The 23,605-nt window shown below is 57.5% G+C and overlaps 1 protein-coding gene across 1 annotated transcript in view; it reads left to right on the top strand.

Annotated features, from left to right (window-relative positions):
* Window positions 1–755: 755 nt before the first annotated feature.
* Window positions 756–23,605, top strand: part of MAN2B2 (mannosidase alpha class 2B member 2) — a 33,133-nt gene continuing 10,283 nt past the window's right edge. The window contains 13 exon segments of the mRNA XM_035726224.1: window positions 756–893; window positions 2,875–3,021; window positions 6,366–6,471; window positions 9,440–9,612; window positions 10,588–10,702; window positions 12,091–12,290; window positions 13,830–14,028; window positions 15,435–15,625; window positions 16,629–16,739; window positions 17,611–17,618; window positions 17,764–17,805; window positions 18,291–18,486; window positions 20,063–20,337. Of these exon segments, the coding sequence (XP_035582117.1) occupies window positions 756–893; window positions 2,875–3,021; window positions 6,366–6,471; window positions 9,440–9,612; window positions 10,588–10,702; window positions 12,091–12,290; window positions 13,830–14,028; window positions 15,435–15,625; window positions 16,629–16,739; window positions 17,611–17,618; window positions 17,764–17,805; window positions 18,291–18,486; window positions 20,063–20,337 (1,901 nt within the window).

The following is a 23,605-nucleotide window of genomic DNA, read 5'->3' as shown; positions in this document are numbered from 1 at the left end:
GACAGCAACGGTTTATCCTAAGCAAAATAAGTCAATCAAAGAAATACAATTGTCATGTGATTTCACTCTTCTGTGGAATTTAAGAATAAACCAGAGGGGGCGCCTGGGTGGCTCAGTTGGTTAAGTGACTGCCTTTGGCTCAGGTCATGATCCCAGAGTCCTGGGATCGAGTCCCACATCGGGCTCCCGGCTCAGTGGGAACCCTGCTTCTCCCTCTGACCCTCTCCCATCTCATGCTGTTTCTCTCTCTCTCTCTCTCAAATGAAGAAGTAAATAAAATCCTTAAAAAAGAAACAACAGAGGATCATAGGGGAAGAGATGGAAAAATAAAAGGAGACGAAATCAGAGACGGAGACAAACCAAAACACAATGTTAACTCTAGGGGGATGGGCATTAATTAGGGCGCATGATGTGATGAGCACTGGGTGTGATACGCAACTGATGAGTTACAGAACTCTACCTCTGAAACTAATAATACATTATATGTTAATTAATTGAATTTAAATAAAACTAAATTTATAAAATTGACGGCAATGCCCGGGACCCGAGATGGGGGCGGAGCGCCGAATGGTGATGCCCAAGGGCCACCCCTCACCTGGCTCAGGTGACAGCACGGCTACAGGAGCCGCTCCTCCTGTTCCTGCCCCACCTGCCCCGAGCGTCGGGAGCCCTGTTTTCTGCTGGGGGACCGGTCGCCAGTCGCCAGTGGATGGCAAGTGACTGCCAGTAGCAGCCCCTGGCCGCCTGCCACCAGGATGGGGCCTCTTGGCTGGCTTCCTGTGCTCACACAGTTGATGCTGCTGCGGTTCCTGGTGGCCGGGTCCGTGAGCCCCATCAGGGTCTTCGTGGTGCCCCACAGTCACATGGACGTGGGCTGGATCTACACGGTACAGGTAGGCACCCGGTCGCTGCCCCCCAGGCCCCCCTGGAGCTCATCTTCCTTCTCCCTACCAGATCCCAGGGTGGGTTTGAAGCCTGGGGTCTGCTGACATCTGCAGGGGAGCAGCTGGGTTACGACCTGAGTCTGCCGGAGATCAGGGAGGCTGACTTGGGCTGGTTGCCTCCTTTCCCTGGCTTCAGTTTCCCCATCTGTGCTAGGGAAAGTCAGATAAAGAGGCATGGGCCTGACACAGGCCATGGTCGCAGTCTGTGACTGGGGCACCCTGGGTGGACTGTGTTCCCTTTCTGAGCCCCAGGCCCCCCTTCTGTAGGATGACACAGGCCTCCGACCCGTTCTATAGGCTGTTCCTTATGCCCAGAGGCCTTCCTCCCACAAGCCGGCAGGACTCAGTTTCCCCCATCCTGTGGGTGGCTCCACAAGAGGCACTATTGGCGGTGCCTTCCTGGCATCCCCGTCTGCACCCCCATTGCCTTCCCCCTCTGCCCTTCCATGCACATTAGGTAGGGGGCTGGTAGACTGTCCCTTGTCCTCACCAGAAGGCTAGCTTCACAGGCCAGGGGCTTCATCCATTTTATTTCCTGGCATGTTATCTCCACCCTGACAGACAGAAGAGGTGCAACAGGTATTGCTGAATGAATGAATGAAAAGAGGAATGAATAAATGAATGATGTAGGAATGAATGCAGGAATGAATGAATGCAGGAAATAATGCATGAATGACTGCAGGAATGAATGAATACAGGGATGAATAAGTATAGGAATGAATGAATGCAAGAATGAACGAATGAATGCAGGAATGAATGAATGAATGACTGCAGGAATGAACGAACGAATGAATGAATGCATGCAGGAATGAGTGAATACAGGGATGAATAAGTACAGGAATGAATGAATGCAAGAAGGACCGAATGCAGGAATAGGAGCAGGAAGAGCCTCACATCGGCTCGGAGTCCTGGGTCAGTGACGGGATATTGTCACCCAGGCCCCCTCCAGCTGTCCTGTGGGAAGAGGAAGGAAACCCGGAAGACAACGGTGTCTGGGATTAGGGACACAGTGACTCTTCTGAGGACGTTATTGAGTGGTCAGCTGGACTTCAACGGGAGCCCGAGGAAGCAGGAGGATCAGGCGCTGGGGGCGGCGCGGGGGAGCGGGTGGAGTCCGGTCCTGGGAGGCACTGGGCAGCCTCTGGGGGGACACTCAGCTGCCTGAGGAGCTGGCTGAAGGGGGGCAAACGTGCTTGCCGCCCTCAGGTACAGAAGAGGAAACTGAGACCCAGAGAGGGTTGGTGACTTGCATGAGGGCACCCAGGAACGACCCCCCCCCCCTTCCTGAGGCCTCCCTGCCCAGGGAACTTTGCATTTAATTAAAGGAGCCCCTGGGGACACCACCTGTGCCAACCTGGAGACACACCGGGGAAGCAGCCAGGCTTGTCCCGTGGAGCCCCCGGCCTGGGGGAGGCGGATCGGCGGACGCCCACGACCAGCCAGGGGGCGGGGGCAGCCGCTCTCAGCCTCAGGTCTCAACACAGGCTCAGGGCATCTCAGCCCCCGGCAGGCCCCGTGGGGTCCCTGCACCTCCTCCCCTGACAGCCCGTGCCTTTACTGGGCTGTCTCCCTACTGCCCCCTCAGGGCCAGCTACGGTGCCCCCTCAGGGAAGCCGTCCCTGACCCCTGGGCACGTCGTGTGTCACGGTCTGGAGGGTCCCCTCTCTTCCTAGAACAGAAGGAGCTCATCAGAGGCAGGCGAGCACATCGCTGTCTCAGGGCCAGTCCGCACTGCGTGTCCGGCACAGAGCGGGCCCCGAGGGGCCTCCGTCGGAGCTGCTGGGGGTGGGGGAGCAGGGGAAGGGCCCTGGGCACGCAGGGAGGGGGGGGCCGAGGGACCCTGTGTCACCGGGAATGTAGTCCTGGATCCTTGGGGCCAAACCTGTGGGGCCTCCACAGGGGCTGGTGTGACGCGGTCCCCCCTCCCCAGGAAAGCCTGCGGGCCTACGCTGCCAACGTCTACACCTCCGTGGTGGAGGAGCTGATGCTCCAGAAGCATCGCCGCTTCATCGCCGTGGAGCAGGAGTACTTCCGCCTGTGGTGGGACGGCATCGCCTCGGACAGGCAGAAACGCCAGGTACCGCAGCTTACGGGGGCCTCCCAGGGCCGGGGGGCACGCCCGGGCCAGGAACCTCAGTGACCGGGGCTGTGTGGCCTGAAGCTCCCGGACCAGGCCCACTGGGCGCTTCACACGGCTTGTTTGGATCAGGGTTGTGCTCAGCCCCAGCCCACAAGACAGGTTTGATTTCATCCGCCTTTGTGGCTGGTGGTGTGAAATGGAGCTCTGGCAAGTCAGCCCTGCACTCAGCCGGCGCGGAACGGGGTCGCTTTGGACCCCACCTGCCCCTTCACCTACCATCTGCATGGCCCCGTGGCTCGCAGCTGACTGCCCTGCCCAGGGTGCCCCAGTCCCTGCATTTAAAGTGGGCCGCAGAAGGCATCACGGGGTGCAGGGTCAGAGAGGCCCCGCCCCACGGGGGGCAGCCCGGGACCCGGTTCACCTCAGGCAGGGGGGTACACTGTGCAAATGGGAGTGGCCTCCCCCTCCTCAGAGCGGCCGGGTCCAGATGAGCACCTGGGAGGTCACTGTGGACCTGCTCCCCTCCCCGGCATTCACCTTCCTTCAGAACAGTCACTGACCGTGAGAGCAGGGAGGTGAGAGATGCCCCCAAGGTAGCAGAGCTGAGAAGGTGGAGGGGAGAGTCCACGGGTCCCACCTGAGGGGTGTCTTGAACCTGCAGCCTGTGGAGTCATGAGGAGGAGCCTCGAACGGCATGGGCGCTGGCCACGTGCCAGGTGCTGGCCTCTACTTCTTACACTCCACGTCACTGCGTCCTCCCAACAGGGTGTATGGTGGGGGTAGTTACTCCATGCTGCACAGATGGTCCCGGTTCAGAGAGGGCAGGCGCTGTGGTCACACAGCTGTTATGAGATGGGTGGGACACTGCGCAGGGCAGGTCTGAGTGAAGCAGGTCTCTCAGAGTGTCCAGGGGTCGGGTTGCCCCCTACGTGAACACCCCCAAACCCAACTGTCTGTCCCCTACCCTTGAGGAGAGACGTGACCCACCAGAGACCTGGGCAGACCACTCATGGCACAGCTCCCCAGAAACAGGGAATTTTGTCTATTTTGCTCCCATGAATCCCCAGAGCCTGGGCAGCACCTGGGATGTGGTGGGTGCTCCTGGAAAACAGTACCCAGCGGGAGCCCATTCAATCCTCAGGAGTGAATAATCAGGATTCCTGAGGGTCCTGAAAGCAAATGCAAACTACAGTCTCCAAACAGCTCTCTGGACCCACGGCTACTGTCTTTCCCTCCCATCCATGTCTCCATCCCTCCATTCCTTCATTTATTTTAAAAAATACCTATCGGCCAATCACGAGGCAAAGCAAGCAGGAGGACACTCGCCAAAATCCCTGAGCTGTAATCCCCGAGATGATCCAGCTGATCAAGAGGATTAGGGGCTGAGGAACTGTTGGGAATACAGGACAATGATGAGACGTGACAGGGGAGGCAGGACCCGATCCTGGACGGAACCCTGAACCAGAAACAGGGTGTTAATCAAACAACTGGGAACATGTGGATGAGGTCTGGATTAGCTGCAGTGTTGCATTAATGTTAAATGTCCTGATTTTGAGAATTATATTATGGCTATAATTACCCTGTTGGGACAAAACACACAGTGAAGGAATCGGGGGCAGGCACGATATGTCTAACCGGGACCCTCAAAAGGCTTAGAGAGAATCGTACCAGGTTATAAGCACATTGGGGAGCGCTACAGCAGATAGGTAAAGCAGGATATCTGGGAACGAAGGTGGGGAAGGAATACGTGGGAGCCATTCGCACGTTTCGTACAAGTTTTTGGTAAGTTTGAAATTATGTCATCAGTGAAAATTTAACCGATATAGATACAAATTGGAGAAAGAGAAAGGTAAGCATGAGGTTGATACAGAGGTAGAGTCAGACACAGAGATGGAGGTAGAGAAGGAAGTAGAGACAGACACAGAGAAGGAAGTAGAGAAGGAGGAAGAGACAGACACAGAGACGGAAGTAGAGAAAGAGGTAGAGACGGACACAGAGCCGGAAGTAGAGAAGGAGGTAGAGACGGACACAGAGACGGAAGTAGAGAAGGAGGTAGAGACGGACACAGAGACGGAAGTAGAGAAGGAGGAAGAGACGGACACAGAGAAGGAAGTAGAGAAGGAGGTAGAGACGGACACAGAGAAGGAAGTAGAGATGGAGGTAGAGACGGACACAGAGAAGGAAGTAGAGATGGAGGTAGAGACGGACACAGAGAAGGAAGTAGAGAAGGAGGTAGAGGCGGACACGGAGAAGGATGTAGAGAAGGAGGTAGAGACGGACACAGAGAAGGAAGTAGAGAAGGAGGAAGAGACGGACACAGAGACGGAAGTAGAGAAGGAGGAAGAGACGGACACAGAGAAGGAAGTAGAGAAGGAGGTAGAGACGGACACAGAGAAGGAAGTAGAGAAGGAGGTAGAGACGGACACAGAGAAGGAAGTAGAGATGGAGGTAGAGACGGACACAGAGAAGGAAGTAGAGATGGAGGTAGAGACGGACACAGAGAAGGAAGTAGAGAAGGAGGTAGAGGCGGACACGGAGAAGGATGTAGAGAAGGAGGTAGAGACGGACACAGAGAAGGAAGTAGAGATGGAGGTAGAGACGGACACAGAGAAGGAAGTAGAGAAGGAGGTAGAGACGGACACAGAGAAGGAAGTAGAGATGGAGGTAGAGACGGACACAGAGAAGGAAGTAGAGAAGGAGGTAGAGACGGACACAGAGATGGAAGTAGAGATGGAGGTAGAGACGGACACAGAGAAGGAAGTAGAGAAGGAGGTAGAGACGGACACAGAGAAGGAAGTAGAGAAGGAGGTAGAGACGGACACAGAGAAGGAAGTAGAGAAGGAGGTAGAGACGGACACAGAGAAGGAAGTAGAGATGGAGGTAGAGACGGACACAGAGAAGGAAGTAGAGAAGGAGGTAGAGACGGACACAGAGAAGGAAGTAGAGATGGAGGTAGAGACGACACAGAGAAGGAAGTAGAGATGGAGGTAGAGATGGACACAGAGAAGGAAGTAGAGAAGGAGGTAGAGGCGGACACAGAGAAGGAAGTAGAGAAGGAGGTAGAGGCGGACACGGAGAAAGAAGTAGAGATGGAGGTAGAGAAAGAGGTCGAGGTAGAGGCACACGTAGACTTACAGGTGGAGGTAACCTCGATCCAGTAACAGCCATGGGCCAGGTGCTGCGGTGGCTGGTGGGAGGCAGCGCTGACCTGCTCCTCTTGCAGATTGAATGCACATGAGGGTTTGGGGGAAGGCGCCACGAGACCCTGGAGACATGTCCCCACAGACCCAGCCCGACTCTCGGGTTCTCACCTGGCCTTGTTCTCTCTGCTTGTCACCAAGGTCCGCCATCTCCTGGCCACAAGACGCCTGGAGTTTGTCATCGGGGGCCAGGTCATGCATGACGAGGCCGTGACCCACTTTGATGACCAGATCCTACAGCTCACAGGTCAGGTCCCCTTCCCCAGCCCCAGGCTCTCCTGGGGCCTCCAATCAGGCTGGGACTGGGTTTGTGAGCCCCGTGTTCCCCTCTGAGCAGGACACTGTGGCCAGAGGAAGCAGTCATTGGCGGGTGCCATCCTCCTGCCAGTGCCGCTGAGTGCAGGCGTGTGGAGCGTGGACTCGAGACCAGATGGCCCGGCTCTCTCTTGCCTCTGCCCATTCCCAACCCTGTGACCCGGGCAAGGGACGTCCCCTCACGGGGCCTCCCTTTCCTCCTGGCCTAACTGAGTTTGAAGGCGCTGCCTCCCTCACAGGGTAGTTGTGAGGATCAAACGGGGACAATTCTTCAGAGCACACGGAGTGGAGCGTGTGGTTCCCAGGAAATGAGCAGCGGGGCTTAGACGCCATCCCCCCCATTCGCACCCGTACACACAGCGCCATCAGCACCAGTGCGGCCACCCTCCACGCCTCCATTGCACACGCCCCCTCACCAGCCTCACCGCCACCACCTGCATCGACACACCCCCACCGTCCACACTGACAGCCACGGCACCCAACACACCACCCACGTCACCCGCACGATGACCACCATCGTCACGTCCAGCGTCATCACCACCAGCTTCGGATCCACGCAGCCCCATGCACACCCCACCAAACCACCGCCACCTCCCCGGCCATCGCCATCCGCCCTCCAGCACCTCGGTGGCCACAAGCACTGGCCCTCCGCCCAGCTCTGAGGCGTCGCTTCGCCGTGACAGGCCCCCTCTGGCTGCCCGCGAGGGAGGCAGGGACTGGAGGGGCCTCCCCGACTCCTGCTCTTGACGGCCGCCCACACCCACCTTAGTCTGAAACCCGACACTTCCCTGCGGGGAGACGCATCTGCCCGCAGCACCTCGGTGACCAGGGAGAGCTGAGTGTGGCCGCCGCCCCCGGGGATGGCAGCCCTCACCCCGCCGGCTGAGGGGCCAGCTCCCCGGCCGGGATCCTCCACAGAGGTGGGACGAGGGGCAGGTGCCCGAGGGAGAGCTCCACCCCCACCCCGTCCCGAGTGGGAGAGAGCCCGGCTCCGGGCAGACGCCCGGGGCGCCAGCGCCGCGGCGGAGGGAAGGGAAGGGTCTGGCCAGGAGGGAAGGACACAGCTGGGACTGGGGTGGTCCAGCCCCAGCTCTCGGCCCCGCCCCCAAGCCCCTCCCCCCCAGGGTGACTCTGCGGCAGGGGATGCTGGGGGTGTGGTCCGAAAGTCCTGCTTCCTACCTCATTGGCCAGGATGCAGTCACGTGACCCGAACGGCCCTCAAGGGATGCTGGGGAATTTACTGCAACTCTCAGCTCACAGCCCATTGGCCAGGGCGGAGGCCGGTGCTATGGAAGGCGGGGTCTAGCTGAGGGGCTCTGCCCCTGCTGAAGCTGAGAAGGAGGGTGGACTTCTGATAGCAGAAGGCACAGGAGCACGCCGTTCCATGGGACAGTTAGCAGTTTCGTTCACTCTTCACCTCTTCGTTTGAGGCTCAGGGATGCTTTGTGCCGGAGGGCCCGGGAACCTGAGCGGCAGCGACTTGAGTCTTAAGGACATGTCCCGTTTACTACACTGGCGGGCATTGTTTTGGGGTCCCCTTGGGCAGCTCGTTGATGTTTCCCTGAGTCTCATACGCCTCCCCTCCAGGTCCCACACGAGTGCCACGGCTCCAGGCGTCACGTTGCCATATATCCCCCCTCGAGTCAGGAGAAGGGACAAAGGGACGTTCGTCCTGACTCGCTGTTTGTTTTTTAAGAGTTTTATTTCTATTATTTATTTGACAGAGAGAGACACAGCGAGAGAGGGAACACAAACAGGGGGAGTGGGAGAGGGAGAAGCGGGCTCCGGGGCTCGAGCCCAGGACCCTGGGATCATGACCTGAGCCGAAGGCAGTCGCTTAACGACTGAGCCACCCAGGCGCCCCCTGACTCGCCGTTTTTAATGAAGGTGGGAAAGCTTTCCCCAAAGCAAAGCAAGCTTAATGCACACATCTTTTTGGCTCCAACCGTGGTCCATGCCCACCTCTAGCTTCCAGACAGGCTGAGAAAACCAGTATCTGCCAGAGGGGAATGAACTTGCCATGAGCAGCTGAGACCAATGATAATTCATCCCTTGGGGTGGGGATGGTGTCCCCTGAACAAAGTGAGGATTCTGTGAGTGCAGGAAAAGGGGCTCCCGAACAGGCAGCAATGAGGCCTGCCCTCCCTCTGGCTCCCTGCTACCGGCCCTCCCTCCCGGGATGCTGTTGAGCACTCCCTCAGAATCCCGGACCCCACAATCCCCAGGTCTTCCCTCCCCTCCACCGCTCCCTCCTGGTCTCTTCTGCTTCCTGCTCAGCCTCTGCCTCCTCCCCCTGCTGTCCCTGAGGACCAGGAGTCCCACGCCAGGTCCGTGCCCGCTGGCTGGTCCTCATCCCCTCCCGGGTGCATCAGACCCGGACTTCCTCAGCCCCCCACACCTGCCAGCCGTCACCCCTCCTGACTCGGCCTGGCCTCTGGTCTGCTCGTGGCTCTGTCCAACAGGCCTGGGGTCCTGTGGGACGCGGCCAGTGCCCCCAGGCCTGGGGAGTGAGTGGAGAGAGGCAGTGTGAGCGAAGACCATTCTCTCAGCTCTGGGAGGCCTGGCTTTCTCCCTTGAATGCAGACTGCAGCCCAGCACCCAGAGTTTTCTGACACAACACGTCGGGGGAGGCCTGGGAAGCAGAAGCAATGGCTGACGCTAGTCTGGGGATTTCTTTGCCCTGCGGCCTTCAACCTGACCTCAGGCTCATGTGGTGGCTCTCAGGTCATGAATGAGTCAAGGAAACGTCAGGTGATCCTGGTGTGGCGCCCTGTGTGTTAGGATCTCTTGCAGCACAGCCCGGGATGACGCTCCAGTCCCCTGGAAGGGCAGGGGCCCTGAGTGAGCAGGTGGCGAGAGGCCACCCTCCTGTCCGCAGCAAGGCGGTGCTCTCTTTGCAGAAGGACACGGGTTCCTGTATGAAACCTTTGGGATCCGGCCGCGGTTCTCCTGGCAAGTCGACCCCTTTGGCGCCTCTGCCACGACCCCCACCCTGTTTGCCCTGGCAGGCTTCCACGCCCACGTCATCTCCCGGATCGACTATGACCTGAAGGAAGCCATGCAGAAAGCGCAGGTGAGTCGTGGGCCACATGCGCTGCTGCCTCTGGCCACAGCCTCCTTCCGTCTCGGTGCAGGGCATGTTCCCAAGCCCCTGCACTAATGAGTTTTCTCTCCGGGTAAGAGTGGTCTGAGACCAATTTTAGGCACGGCCAGCAGCGGTAGACGAAGGCGGAATTGGGCTCTAGCTGGGCAAGAGAAGCAACATCATACTGAGCCCCACCACAGGCCACGCTGCGCACGGACCTCCCTTCCCGCCTCAGCTCCTTTCTCCCGCAGCAGACTCTGTGAGCTGCTCGGGGCTGAGAGGGGACACCCCAATTTCTCACGTGCAGAAACCGAGGCACGGAGGACTCAGGGAACACGCACGTGGTCCCAGAGCCAGAGCTTAATAGAAGCAGGGTTTCTCCCTGCTTTGTGACCCTGACTGTGTTCTAACCATGAGAGCAATGAAGAAACAGACCAGGGCACCTGGGTGGCTCAGTTGGTTAAGCGACGGCCTTCGGCTCAGGCCATGATCCTGGAGTCCCGGCATCGAGTCCCGCATAGGGCTCCCTGCTCGGCAGGGAGTCGGCTTCTCCCTCTGACCCTCTTCCCTCTCGTGCTCTCCATCTCTCATTCTCTCTCCCTCAAATAAATACATTTTTAAAAATCTTAAAAAAAAAAAAAGAAAGAAAAAGAAACAGACCACAGGCTTAGTGAGAGGCGAGCAGCTCCCTGTGCCAGGAGGTATTCAAGCAGAGCCAGAATGAGCTTCTCTTGCAGGCCTTGGCAGAGACAGTGATGCTCTGGGGGCGGGGGGCGGCACAAGCAGGCTGGCTCCTTCTGGAGGGCAGTTTCCGCCACCATACGTGGCAGAGGGAGTCTAGATGAGCCAGCACAGAGGATGGAGTCCTGAAGCACTGAGGGAGACCCAGGTGGGGCTGGGGAGGCAGAACCAGGGCAGCCGTGTTGCCCCTGGGCCCTGACTCTGTTCCCTCGGGGTTTGCAGGGGCTGCAGTTCGTGTGGCGCGGGTCCCCATCCCTGTCGGCTGAGCGGGAAATCTTCACGCACATCTTGGACCAGTACAGCTACTGTTCGTGAGCACCTTCCCTGGGCGGCCCTTGTTCTAAGCAATCTCCCTGTATTACCTGAGAAACGATCAGCCCCTTGTCAGATGCTCTAAGTGCTCCAGCTTACAGGAAGAGAAACCGAGGCAGGGCCACTCAGCCCCGGCCCCGTGGTCAGCAGTGGCGGGGTCAGGTTGGCTCGGGTGGCCGGCTCCAAAGCCTCCACATCGTGGGAGCGGCCAGCCTGTGGGCTCTTGGGGGTGGGCGGCCCTGGGTTCAACCGGCCCTGGCCCTTCCTACGCGGGAGGCTGTGGGCAAGTGGCTTGCCCGTCCCTGAGCAGGAGAGATTAGCAGGCAGTTGAAGGGCAGCTGGCAAGCAGGATGCCAGACACGGACTTCAGGACCGGTCGTTCCTGTTAGTCAGGCCCCGCTCTGTGCCAGGCCCGAGTCCAGGGTTTTCCACCGATGTCTTTCATTTATCCTTCATGACAACCATCAGGACATTTTATGGATGAGGAGACAGAGGCTCAGAGGATCCAAGTGGTGGCTCTTGGCGCCTGGCCTGGGATCCCCCTATGTCACCCCGTGTTGCCCTGCGTGAGCAGGGAGGACCCTGATAGGGGCATCCAGACCCCCAGGATGGATCTTTGGGGTCTCTGTCGTGAGGACCAATTTGGAGCCCGAGGCAAAGGGAAAATCTGGAAGACTGCCCTTTTCCTTAGTGGAATGTTCGGATTCCATTCATGGCGATTTATTTTGCATTAAGTCGGAGTTTTGAAATAGCGCACTAACTTATCTCTGTGTCCCCTACTGAAACTCAGCACCCGCTAACAGTTCACCCCCAGGGCACGGTGCCTCTCTCGCCTCACCCCGCCCCAGCCCTGCTCGGGGCCTTGGACCCAGGTCTGATGGGCACCGAGGTGGCCCCAAGGATCCCTTGATGAAAGGCACCCCGTGAGATCCCCAGGGGTGAAAGTGGGGTTGCGCAGGCTGTGGGCTCCATGTGGCGGCTGAGGCAGTGTGGACCCAGAGCTGGCGAACCGTGACACGTGCATTTGAGTCCCATGTGTGTGCAGAGCTCTCGTGGGCCACCATTGAGCTGCCCATCGTACCGGTGGGAGAAGGAGGTCATCTGGGTGGCTCAGCCAGTGGAGAGTCTGCCATCGGGTCAGGTCATGATCCCGGGGTCCTGGGAATGAGCTGTGCATCAGGCTTCCTGCTCAGCGGGGGTCTGCATCTCCTCTTCCCTCTGCCCCTCCCCCAGCTTGTGCTCTCTCACACACTCACTCTCTCAAATAAATAAATAAAATATTAAAAACCAACAACAACAAGTGGGAGAGCAAGGCCTGAGCAGCGGTCTGCACTCCCCGAGCTGCACGGGTCCGGCTGCACCCTGCCTGTCCTCCTGGATCCCAAGCTGCCTCCCTTCTCGGGGTGGGATCAGCTAACCCTTCATTCCCTTGCAGGGAAGGCTTTCTCTGGGATGGCTCGGCCGTCTTCCCGGAGCCACCCCCAAATAACCTATTTCAACCCATGGCTGAACCCATCACTTGGAACAACATGAAATACTATGTCCGTCTCCTCGTGGACAATGTGAAGGAGCGGGCCGCCTGGTTCCGGACATCACACCTCCTCTGGCCCTGGGTAAGTCAGGGTCCCAGGCCCCGGGGTCCCCAGCACAGTCCAGTCTCACCCAAGCAGGCTCTTCCAGGGGCCGGGCCAGGCTGCCATCCGCAGCCCCGGGCCAGTGCCTCTGCCCTGCATACCGCACAGCCTCACCCCTTCCTCCAGGTCCTCCCACCTCCCGGGACTCCCCCAGCCTCTCCCACCTGAAATACAGCCCCCGGCCCATGCCAGCCCCCAGCTCCACTCAGCTCCACCCTCCTCCTCTCCTAGCTCTGTGTTGGGGTGTGAGGCCGGGACGGGGATCCCGGCCCCTGCTCCGTCGCTGTGTGCCTTAGCCCCTCTGGTCTCGGCTTCCTCATCTCTAAAGCGGGCATCATGACAGGCCCTGCCTCAGAGGCTTGATCTGAGACTGACAGGAGGCATGCCCCGTGACAGCGTCAGACACGGGACGTCCCCCTCCTCCCCACCCTCGCGGGCAGAGCTCGCCTTCCCTGAGCAGCTCCAGGGCACCTGGCGCCCTCTGTGTGCTGTATTTGTCTCATCCACTTAATCTGCCCCATGGGCCTGGGACGCAGGCAGTGCTGGGATCCCATTTTGAGAATGAGGGAACTGAAAACCAGAGAGGTCCTGGGATCCTCCCAACGCTGCACAGCCACGTAGCAGGGCAGTTAGGATGGGGATGCGGGTTTGCGCTCAGACCCCGGCAGGGCGCCCCCTAGCGGGTCCTCTTACCTCTTGACTGCCCGTGGGAAGGTGTACAGAAGGTCTGTCATTGTGGGTGATGGCTGTTATCCCTGTTATTCATGATTATCATACTATTATAATTAATGATATTGATGAATAGTAATTCTGTTGGTCTCTCCAACGGAGAGAAATATGTCAGACAGAGAATTCCAGTACTGCACGATCTCATTTAATGTGGTTCTAAAATCAAGCATAGGGCGCCGGGTGGCTCGGTTGGTTAAGTGACTGCCTTCGGCTCAGGTCATGATCCTGGAGTCCCGGGATCGAGTCCTGCATCGGGGCCACCTGCTCAGTGGGGAGCCTGCTTCTCCCTCTGACCTTCCCCCATCTCATGCTCTATCTCATGCTCTCTCTCAAATAAATAAAATATTAAAAAAATAAATAAAATCCTCAAGCATAGAGAAAAGAGATGAGTTTTGTAGTCCCCGGATTTAGGGGGTGAGGGAGGAGACTCTGGGCGAAAGTGGTCAAAAGTACCAACTTCCATTTATATAAGAAATATGTGCTGGAGATGTAATGTACAGCATGATTAAAACAAGATTTTAAAACGAAAAAAGTAAACAGGGAGGAAGGAAGGAAGGAAGGAAAGAAGGAAGGAAGGGAGGGAGGGAGGGAGGAAAGAGAGAGGGAGGGAGGGAGGGAGGGAGGGAGAGATGAAGGAAGGTGCAAAAAATGCCCTCTGGGAGCTGGTTGGGGCTTCTGCCAGGAAGAGCGGAGGGCCCCTGAAGGGGGTGTTGAGGGATGGGCTGGGCTCTACCTGGGCTGGGCTCTGCCCCGGAATTCCAAGGCTTTGCACTGTGTCCTGGCCTGCAGGGCTGTGACAAACAGTTCTTCAACGCTTCGCTGCAGTTCGAAAACATGGACCATCTGCTGGACTTCATCAACAGTAGTACATCCAAGCTCGGCATCACTGTGGAGTACGCCACGCTGGCCGAATACTTCGGTGCCTTGCACGCTGCCAATGTCACCTGGCACGTCCGCGATCACCAAGACTTCCTGCCCTATTCCTCAGGTATGAGCCCATGCAGGTTGGGGGGCAGCTCTGGTACCACGGAGGGCACCCACCTAGTGTCTGCTCTGCCCTCTGAGGAGATTGTGAGGGTCACTGGGGCCGAGATTGGCCATGCCCCCCACTGCCCCCCGTACTCTGTCCCACTAGACATCCTAGGATTGACGGAACACTCACAGAATGGCTCTGTAGCTTCCTATTTCCACATCCAGGAGGCCTTGGCTGCCTTCATGTGGGAGGGCAACAAGGCTATGAGCTTGGTTATAGTCCGGGGGGAGGGGAAAATTGATGTGGGTGGGGTTACAGGTGACGGTCAAAGACTCATCTGTGTGGGCGTGGTTACAGCCCAGGTAGAGATGGATACGTGGATGTGGGTGGGGTTACAGGTGACGGTCAAAGACTCATCTGTGTGGGCGTGGTTACAGCCCAGGTAGAGATGGATAAGTGGATGTGGGTGGGGTTATGCTGAAATAGGTGGGGCTACACCAAAGAGGGAGGAGACAGGGCAAGGTCCTGCAGGGTGTTCTGAATGGGCTCGGCTTGGTGCAGCCCTGCAACAAGACAATGTTTCTTGGGAGCCTGGACAGGTGCGGTGAGCCCTGGTCCCTGCTCTGAGTCACTGGGGACTTAGAGCTTAGGCTGCGGAGTGCCCCTGCCTGACCAGGACACTCAGCCTGCTGCAGGAGCTGAGGACTACATGGTCTCCTTTCCCGGGGCTGGGGGGCTACCCTTCCTGGTATGCTCAGGTCGTGTGGGGGACGGTCAGGGAATGGAGACACTGCTCAGCCTGTGTGGAGGCAAGAGCAGTAGGAACAGTCAACCACCTTGTGAGACCCAGCCACCCCCCCCTCCCCGGGAGGCACCCAGCCCCCATCCTCCCGAGGAGCCTTGGTCAGGAGTCATCATGTGTGTGGGTCGGCACAGCAGCTGCGGGATCCCTCAGCTCTCCCCCGTCCCACCTCCCTGCGCTGCCAGTGGAACCCCACTGGTTGCAGGCTCGTCCCGGACTCCCCACTGCTCCTGAGTCGCATACAGAGGCCTCTGCCAGCACTCAGGGCCTGTGCCAGCTGGGTGCTGCCTACTTGACTCCCACCCCCCCTCCCCTCCCCGAGGTCTCCCAGGCCCTGGGCTCACAGGCGGTTCCAGGTTTCCCAGGTCCACCCTGGGCTCTCTGGTCCCCCAACCCAGTCCTGGTCCATCCCAGCCTGATCCTCACACCTACCCCAGCCCCTCTCTGGGATCCCCGGGCCACTCCTGGTCTGGCCAGAGTAGGAATGTATGGCTGCCCCCATAGGTGACCCAGGCAGAGCCAGACCCCAGGCCCCAGCTTCCCCGGTTCTACAGGGACTTGGGCTCAGGAAGCCCCCAGGCCAGGGAGACTCACGCCAACTGCCAGCCCTTCTCTGTAGGTCCATTTCAGGCCTGGACCGGCTTCTACACGTCCCGCAGCAGGCTCAAGAGGCTGGCAAGGCAAGCCAGCGCTCTGTTGTACGCCGGGGAGTCCATGTTCACACGCTCCATGTGGCCGGCCCCCCACCAGCACCTGGACCTGGACTGGGCCCTGAAACAGCTCCAGCAGCTCCGCTGGGCAGTCTCCGAGGTAATGGCACACCTCTCAGCAACACGATCAGGTTGGAAACCTGCTGTGCAGTGCGCTTCCCCAGCCCCGGGTCACTAGAGGTCCACTTTCCAAACAGAACGCGCAGGTGGCCTGTGGTCACATGGCAGGTGCATGTGGACACGGGGCCAACGCTAGAACCATGGTCTGACAACCTTCAGCTGGTGGCTTCAGTAGGCTTTAGAGCCAAATTTACCCAGAGGGCAAAGGGCAAAGTGGAGAAGCATTGGTGTCTACAGTCCTGTGTGGACCCAGTCCGCCTCTGCTGTGTGGCCTCAGGCTCGGGACTTCCCTCTCTGGGCTCTAATTCCCTCCCTGTACAGTGAGACGCTCATGCCCACCCCCGGATAGTGGGGCTACTGAATGTGAGAATGTACATAACCTGCTCGGCACGGTGGCTGCCCCGTAGCAAGTTGCTCCCAATTTTCTGTCTCCACTCGTGCCCCACTGAACAGATGGGAAACCTGAGACCCCAGAAATCCTGTAACTTGTCATCACCCAGCCAGAAAAGCGCCATGCTGGCCATGGCCTTGGCACACTCACCGGAAGGGCATTGACGGCAGAATGTGTCACTGTGTTGGGGGTGAAATGGATTTTAGAGTCCACTGGAGTGAGTGGGACACGTGGCTTCAGCTGCTGGGGCCTCAGTTTCCCTGTGGGGAAGAAGCTCATCCCACCCCCATTTTGGTACAGAGAATGGAGCGTGCCTGGAGAATCCCAGTGGCACTCACAGGAACGCTGCACAATGGAGGTGAAGCTGGGGCGGGTCCCTTGCAGATGTCTGTTTTCAGCCCAAGTTAGGGGACTCAGCGGGGTTCCGCAAGGTCATCAGTCCCTCTGAGCCTCAATTTCCTGTTCTGGAATGTGCTAGGGACCCTCACCTGCTCCACTAGCAGCTGGTGAGAAGGAAGGAGAGCCAGCCCCTTGGAGGTGGTTTGCAGATGCAGGCCTGATCCGGTGTTTCCCCACTCTGGTCGGGATGCAGGTGCAGCACCACCATGCCATCACTGGGACTGAGACCCCCAAGGTGAGAGACATGTACGTGAAGAATCTGAGGTCAGGGATGCAGGGTGTGCATGAACTGATGGCCTCCATCGTCCAGGATAGGACCCCTGCCTTCACAGGTAAGCGAGGTCCCTATGGGATGTCCCTGCAGGTGTGGGAGGAGGGCTGAACCTTTCTGAGCAGAGAGCCTGTGGGTCTCAGAGAGGACCTGAACAACCCAAGCCTCAGACTCTGCAACCACATCCCCTGTGCACCATGGACGCTTGGTCTGAGCTTGGCATGTGCCTTGACTGTTGGGAGCCTCCATGTCCTCTCTGTGATGAGAAGATGGGGAGGTTACCATGTGAGCCAACTCAGTACCGCATTTGCTCAGAGCTCAGCCCGCCGTGTTTACTGCAGTGGGTGGAGAGTCTGTAAGCCAGGGGGTGCTATTATCCTCACTGTGTAGCTGAGGACACACCAGAAACAGAGAGGTTGTGGACATGCCCAGGGTCACCCAGCTAGGAAGGAACAGAGCAGGGATTGAACCCAGGGACTGTGCTCAGTATTGTAGAAGATGCAGGTGTCCTCGGGGACCTGAGCCCAGCCCAGATTCCCCAACTCCCTCCTAAGCTTAGCTTGGGTGCTGATGTCCGACCCTTTGACAGCGAAGGGATCACACGTATGGAGTAACTGATCATGCCAGCTTCATGCTGAGGAATTGTGAACCAGAAAGTCCTAGGAGCACCGGGACACATCGGCCTCCCTCCCTGGGCCTGATGTCATGAGCACAAGGCCAGCTGCCCCTTCCCCAGCTCCCATCTCAGCCTGCGCTCTGTCATGGTGCACCCCTCACTTCTGACCTCCCTGCTCACCTGGCCTGCTCTTCCCTCCCCTCTGTGTCTGTGTGCAATGCCATCTGACCTTCAGACTGGGGAAGGCCCCTGGGGACCACGCACGCAGCACACAGTCCCAGCCCACAGACCCTGGGGTTGGCTAGGAGAGACAGCTGCAGCAGAGCTGGAACCAGGGTCTGATTTCCCTGCCAGATGGTGCCATCCATTCCCATGACCTCACCAGGGAGGCTTGCCCGAGCAGTGAACGGGTGGAGGTCAGGAAAGGTGTCCCAGCCACAGTGAACAGCCTGGGCAGGGGCAGGGGGCTGGAAAGTGTGTGATGTGTTCAGGGGTCCAGGAATCATCAGACATGGCCAGAGTTTACCTTACTGGGGGTAAAGGATAGAACAGACATGAACCCAAACCCTCACTGGGGCTCAAACGCTGGGCTAGGCGATTGGACTGGACCCTCCAGCCTTCTGAGAATTCTCCAGTCCTTCCCAATGCCAAGCACTCAAAACTTGGTAGCCACACCTTAGTGGCGGGTCAGTTTGGGCAGGTGACTGTCCTTCTCCGGGCCTCAGTTCCCTCGTCCGTCCAGTGGGGCTGTCAGGGAATGATGTGTCAGGAACACAGGGACCCTCACTGTCCAGAGGGACACGGAGTGATCCCTTCATCCTCCCCTGCCTGGGGACTGGACACAGAGCTCTGAGCAGAGTATGGGGCCCGCTGGGTATAGGAGCGCACTAGCCCACTGGTCCCTATACTCAGCTGCCCTGGCAGCTCTGGGGGGCTGTGTCTCCTGCCTCATTTTCCCATGTAGCCAGGGGCCCCCAGGTGTGCTGGGTGAGTCCAATGGCAGCAGGTAACGCCGGTTCTCTGTGTGCAGACCCAGGAGCTGGGGGACACGTTGCCGTGGTCTACAACCCCCTGGCCTGGACGGTCACCACACTTGTTACCCTGACTGTGGGCTTCTCCAGGGTCAACGTCACAGATGAGTCCGGCCGGCCAGTGGCTGCACAGGTATGGCTGTCATGACAGCATGCACGGGGCACACTCGCTGTTGCTGACATCTGTTCCGGGAGGGCACTTCCAGAAATGGGAGCAGTTCACGCGAACATGTGACCATGGGGGCCCACTTGGAGGATATCCCCATGGGGACCCTTATCCAGTAGGGTCTGTGGGACCCACCAGGAGACTGACACTGGCCTATGAGCATCAGAAGTCCTGCCACTCTCTCCCCCCTGGAGGATCTCCTGGGTGGTCTGCCCTGGTTGGAGGCTTCTCCTCACGCCCCTGCCATGGGGCATATTGATATTCTCATGTAAACGACCACTTTCTGTGGAAAGGCCCTCAGGAGTCTTCAGAGGGGTGCTTCGTGGAGGCGCTGATGTTCCAGGCTGGCCCAGCTGCCTGTGTCCACACACCCAGATACCAGCATGTGTGTGATCTGTCTTCATTTCCTTCCACTGGCTGCAGCCAGCAGGGGGGCTCCAGGGACCCTGCCTGTCCCCCAGTGCCAGTGTTTCCCTGCGGAGGTGCAGGAGGTGCTGACATCAGCCACTCAGCAAACACTCCTGAAGGTGCAATCTGGTCCATCCAGGGCTTTGTGCTGGTCCCCTGGACAGCAGTGCCACCATGGGGAGGGGAGGTCAGAACTTTAAAGGACATGTGTGGTCTGGAGTGATGACCCGGGGAGCCAGGGTAGCAGGCCTTGGTTGATGCAGAAGGAGGAGGAGTTCATCGACCTGGGCAGGGAGACGGGACGGTGTTGGTTTCAGCAGACCCAACCCCTGGCATCCCCTTCTTCACCCACACGCAACACCACTCAGAGTAAATGCACTCAACAAATATTTTGGAGACCTGCTGTGTGTCAGGCCCTGCCCTGGGTGCCAGACTTCCTTAATAACCAAGCCCATGAAGTCCCTGCCTGCAGGGAACTCATATTCTCGCCCTGGGTGACAGGCAGGAAACCAAGTAAGAGCATGTTAATGTGACCAATGGAGGTGATGGGGGCAGGGACAAGGTGTCTGCTGTATGTCCCGCAGAGCCTGGGTGGGACGGTGTGTGCAGCCATTCTGGGGTTGCTAATAGGGCCCCCAAGGTTCCCACGGGGCCTCGGATGCTGCATGCTTCCCCAAGAGAGTGAGAGGCTCGGCTGAGTGTGCCCAGGGTCCTCCTCCATCCCTCCCAGTTCATGTGACAGAGGGTTGGGGAAGGCCAGGTGGGTGAACAGGAATATGCCCCCTTGGGGAAATTGGAGGTTGTGAAATAAGAGTGCCCCTTTGGAGAGAAGGCCCTCCAGGGATAGGGAACAACATGGGCAGTGGCTCAGAGGCAGGAAAGAGCAGGGGTGCTGAGAAGGGAGGGCAGTTGCTGATGCTGGAGTCTGAGGAGTGGGGGAGGCCAGGGAGGGAGATGGGGCTGGGGCAGGATCCTGTTGAGCAGGGAGGATGCCTGGAGGGACCTCAGCACAGTCCAATGATGGAAAGACCCTGCCGCCTGTGAGTAGTGAGCACCTTGCCCAGGAGGTGTGCAAGTCACAGGTTACTGAGGATACTGAGACCCACCATTTTGTTTTGTTCTGCTGGCCTTGCAGGTCCAGGAATCAAAGGAGAAGCACCCAGCTTACAACTTGCATGTGCTGACCACAATCCCAGGCCTCAGTTATCGACACTACAGCATCACACGCACCCAGGGGACCCAAGAAGACACCAAGCAATTGGGTACCAGTCTGGCTAGAACCTCCAACTTTGGCCGCAAGACAGAGACACATGCTGGTCCACGGGGCAGGCACCTAATTCGTGTGGAGAATGACTGTTACACTTTGTTCCTTGACCGGGACACTAACTTGATGCACAGCATCTTGGAGAGGTGAGGTACAGCCGTTGCTGGCTCTGAGGCAGAGGCGTGCACTGGGACCTGGGCATGTCATTCCCCCACCTGCCTCTGTGTCCTCACTTGCTAGGGGAATCACCAGAAGGTGGTTAAGGCCCTTCCTGTGTTACCATTTTTATTTCTGCAATTGTGAGACTTAGACCAGGATAAGAAAGCCCTTCATGAATCTTATCATTCCAGGGCTGTTGATCCACAAAGTGGTTGTTGAAGACCCACTCAGGGAGAATATGTAATATTCACTTTATTCACTATCTTAAATTTAAAGAAACATATAACCATCCATGTACCCACCCACCCAATAACCGCTCATCCATCCATCCATCGACTTACCCATCATCTACCCAACCATCCACTCACCCTTCCATCCATCCATCCATCCCTCCCTCCATCCATCCATCCATCCATCAAATCAGCCAACCAACCACTATCGTTCTTGTTCATCCATTTATCCAACCGACCACCCATCCACCTACTAACCCCCACAACCACCCATATAACCACACATCAAACCACCCATCCACCCACCCATCTACCCATTTCATACACCCTCCCATCCATTCATCCTCCATCCACCCACCCATACAACCACCAATCCTTCCATCCATCCATTATCCTCCCACTCGTCTATATATTTATCCAACCGCACATCCATCCATCCACTCACTCACTCACTCAACCATCCACCCATCCATTTACTCACCTTCCCATCCATCCATATATCCACCCACCCATATACTTAACAACACACTCACCCTTCCATCCATCCATTTACCTTCCCATCCATCCATATATCCACCTACTTACCCACTCATTCACACCCACACACATATCCACTTACCATTCGATCTGTCCAAGCCTGCACCTATCCATGTATCTGTTTGTCTGTCATCCATCCATCAATCCAACCACCAATCCATCCATCCATCCATCCATCCACCCACTAACCTTGTTTATCCATCCATCCAACCATCCACCCATCCATCCTACACCTCACCCCACCCTTCCATCCAACCATCCATCCGTCCAACCATCAATCCATCCATCCATCCATCCACCTACTAACCTTCTTATTTATCCATCTATCCAACTATCCACCCATCTGTCCATCACCTTATCCTCCCATCCATCCATCCGTCTGTCCATCCGTCCATCCATTCATCCATCCATCCATCCATCCATCCACCCATCCATCACCTCGCCCTCCCATCCATCCATCCAGCCATCCATCCATCCATCCAACCATCCACTATCCTTCATGTTCATCCATTTATTCAACTAACCAACCACACATCCATCCACTAACCCCCATAACCATCATTTTATATCCACACACCAAACCACCCATCCGCCCATCAGGTACCCTCTCACACACCCTCACATCCATCCATCCATCCATCCATCATCCATCCATCCATCCATCCATCCATCCATCCATCCACCCATCCATCCACCCATCCATCTATCCAACCATCCATCCATCCATCCATCCATCCATCCATCATCCATCCATCCATCCACCCATCCATCCATCCAACCACTCATCCTTCCATCCATCCACTGTCCTCCCAGTCATCTATATATTCATCCAACCACACAACCATCCATCCATCCACTCACTCACTCAACCATCCACCCATCCATTCACTCACCTCCCATCCATCTGTATATATACCTGCTTACATACCTAACCACACATTCACCCATCCATCCATCCACTTACCCTCCCATCCATCCATATATCTACCTACTTACCCACTCATTCATGCCTACACACCTTCTTCTATCCACTTGCCATTTGATCTATCCATGTCTGTTTACCTTTCTATCCATCCACCCATCCAACCATCCATCCATCCATATATCCATTTACATATCCATTCATTCAGTAACTAATTGTTGACAGCAGAGAAAGCAGATGACCCCCAGGAAAAAGCCTCCCAGGTGTTTTGGGGCCAGCCCTGTCCATACTCAGGCCACATCCCAGATAGCTGTCATTCCACCCCTGCTGCCTCTGCCAGAACAGCCACTTGCTTTTCCTGATGTGACCTCCCAACAGGATGGGGAGCGGGGGGAGGAACAGGGAGTCTGGGAGGAGCAGCTGGCAGAAAGTAAGGGGGAGGGAGGAGCATGGGTGCCAGGTGAGTGGCACCTAGAGCTCAGCCCGAAGGCAGCTGTGCATAACTCTGGAGCCTCACAGCACTAGGAAGTCCCCGACAGAGGGGCTCCATCAGAGCCATGTCCTTCATCGTTCAGCAGATCCTCTTGAGAGAGACTGTGGCAGGTAGAAGGGGCTGACTGCAGCCAGCGTGGGTGGGGAGGGAAGAGTGGGGACAGCAGTGGAACCCGGGCAGGGCCAGGCAACTTCTGAGCCTCCCTGGTCAGAGCAGAGTCCCCGGGCTGGTATTGGGATGCTTCTCCAGTCAGGCCCGATGCCCCTTGCTAGACAGCCCTTGCTGAGCCAGCCCCACCTCGCCTTCCATGTGTGCATCCCGTGAAGGCCTCATCCTCAGCCATGACCCACCCGGCATGTCTACAGTACAGTGTGTGGGCTGCCGACCACCCCGCTACCCTCGTCTCTCTCTGCTGCTTTTCAGGGAGTGAGGACTGGGTGTTCCTTATGGGTCCCTGAAATCCCCTCCAGGGTAAACTGATAGTCCAGTGCCTGACCCCTGGTCACAGAGAGAAGCTATGGAAATGGAGGGCAGTGGGCTCAGAGGAGGCTTGGTGGGCAGGAGGCACCTGGAGCCAGGCCTGAGGACTGGAAGGGCCAGAGAATTCATGGGCCCAGACGAGGGGATACCTGTTCCATGGAAGGAGCCTCCTGTGCAGAGGCCCAAGGGGGAGGCCACCATGTGCCAAGACCACCCCACAGAGGGTGGGTGGAGGGAAGATTCTTTCTTATATAACAGCATTATGGATAGAATTCACTGACCATGCAGCTCAGCCATGGAAATGGTCCCCATCTGTGGTGTTAGGACACTCACAGCCCGTGTGAGCATTGCCACATTCATGGCCCCTCTGACCCTTCTCTGTCTGTCTGGATTTGTCTAAATTGGACATTTCATACCAGGGGATAAACTCGATGCAGCCCTGTGGGACTGGCTCCCTCCCCCGAGCATCGTGTGTCCAAGGTCCGTCCACAATGCCTGCCACAGGCATGAGCGCCACATCCCTCCTCAGGCTCAGTGTTATTCCCACAACAGATGGAGCACGTTTGACTCCAGTCTCTAGCTGACGACACCTG

Source organism: Zalophus californianus, chromosome 2 (assembly GCF_009762305.2).
Source record: "Zalophus californianus isolate mZalCal1 chromosome 2, mZalCal1.pri.v2, whole genome shotgun sequence".
Classification (NCBI taxonomy): Eukaryota; Metazoa; Chordata; class Mammalia; order Carnivora; family Otariidae; genus Zalophus; species Zalophus californianus.
The sequence above is the reverse complement of the archived record's forward strand: the minus strand, read 5'-3'. Positions and strand labels throughout refer to the sequence as shown.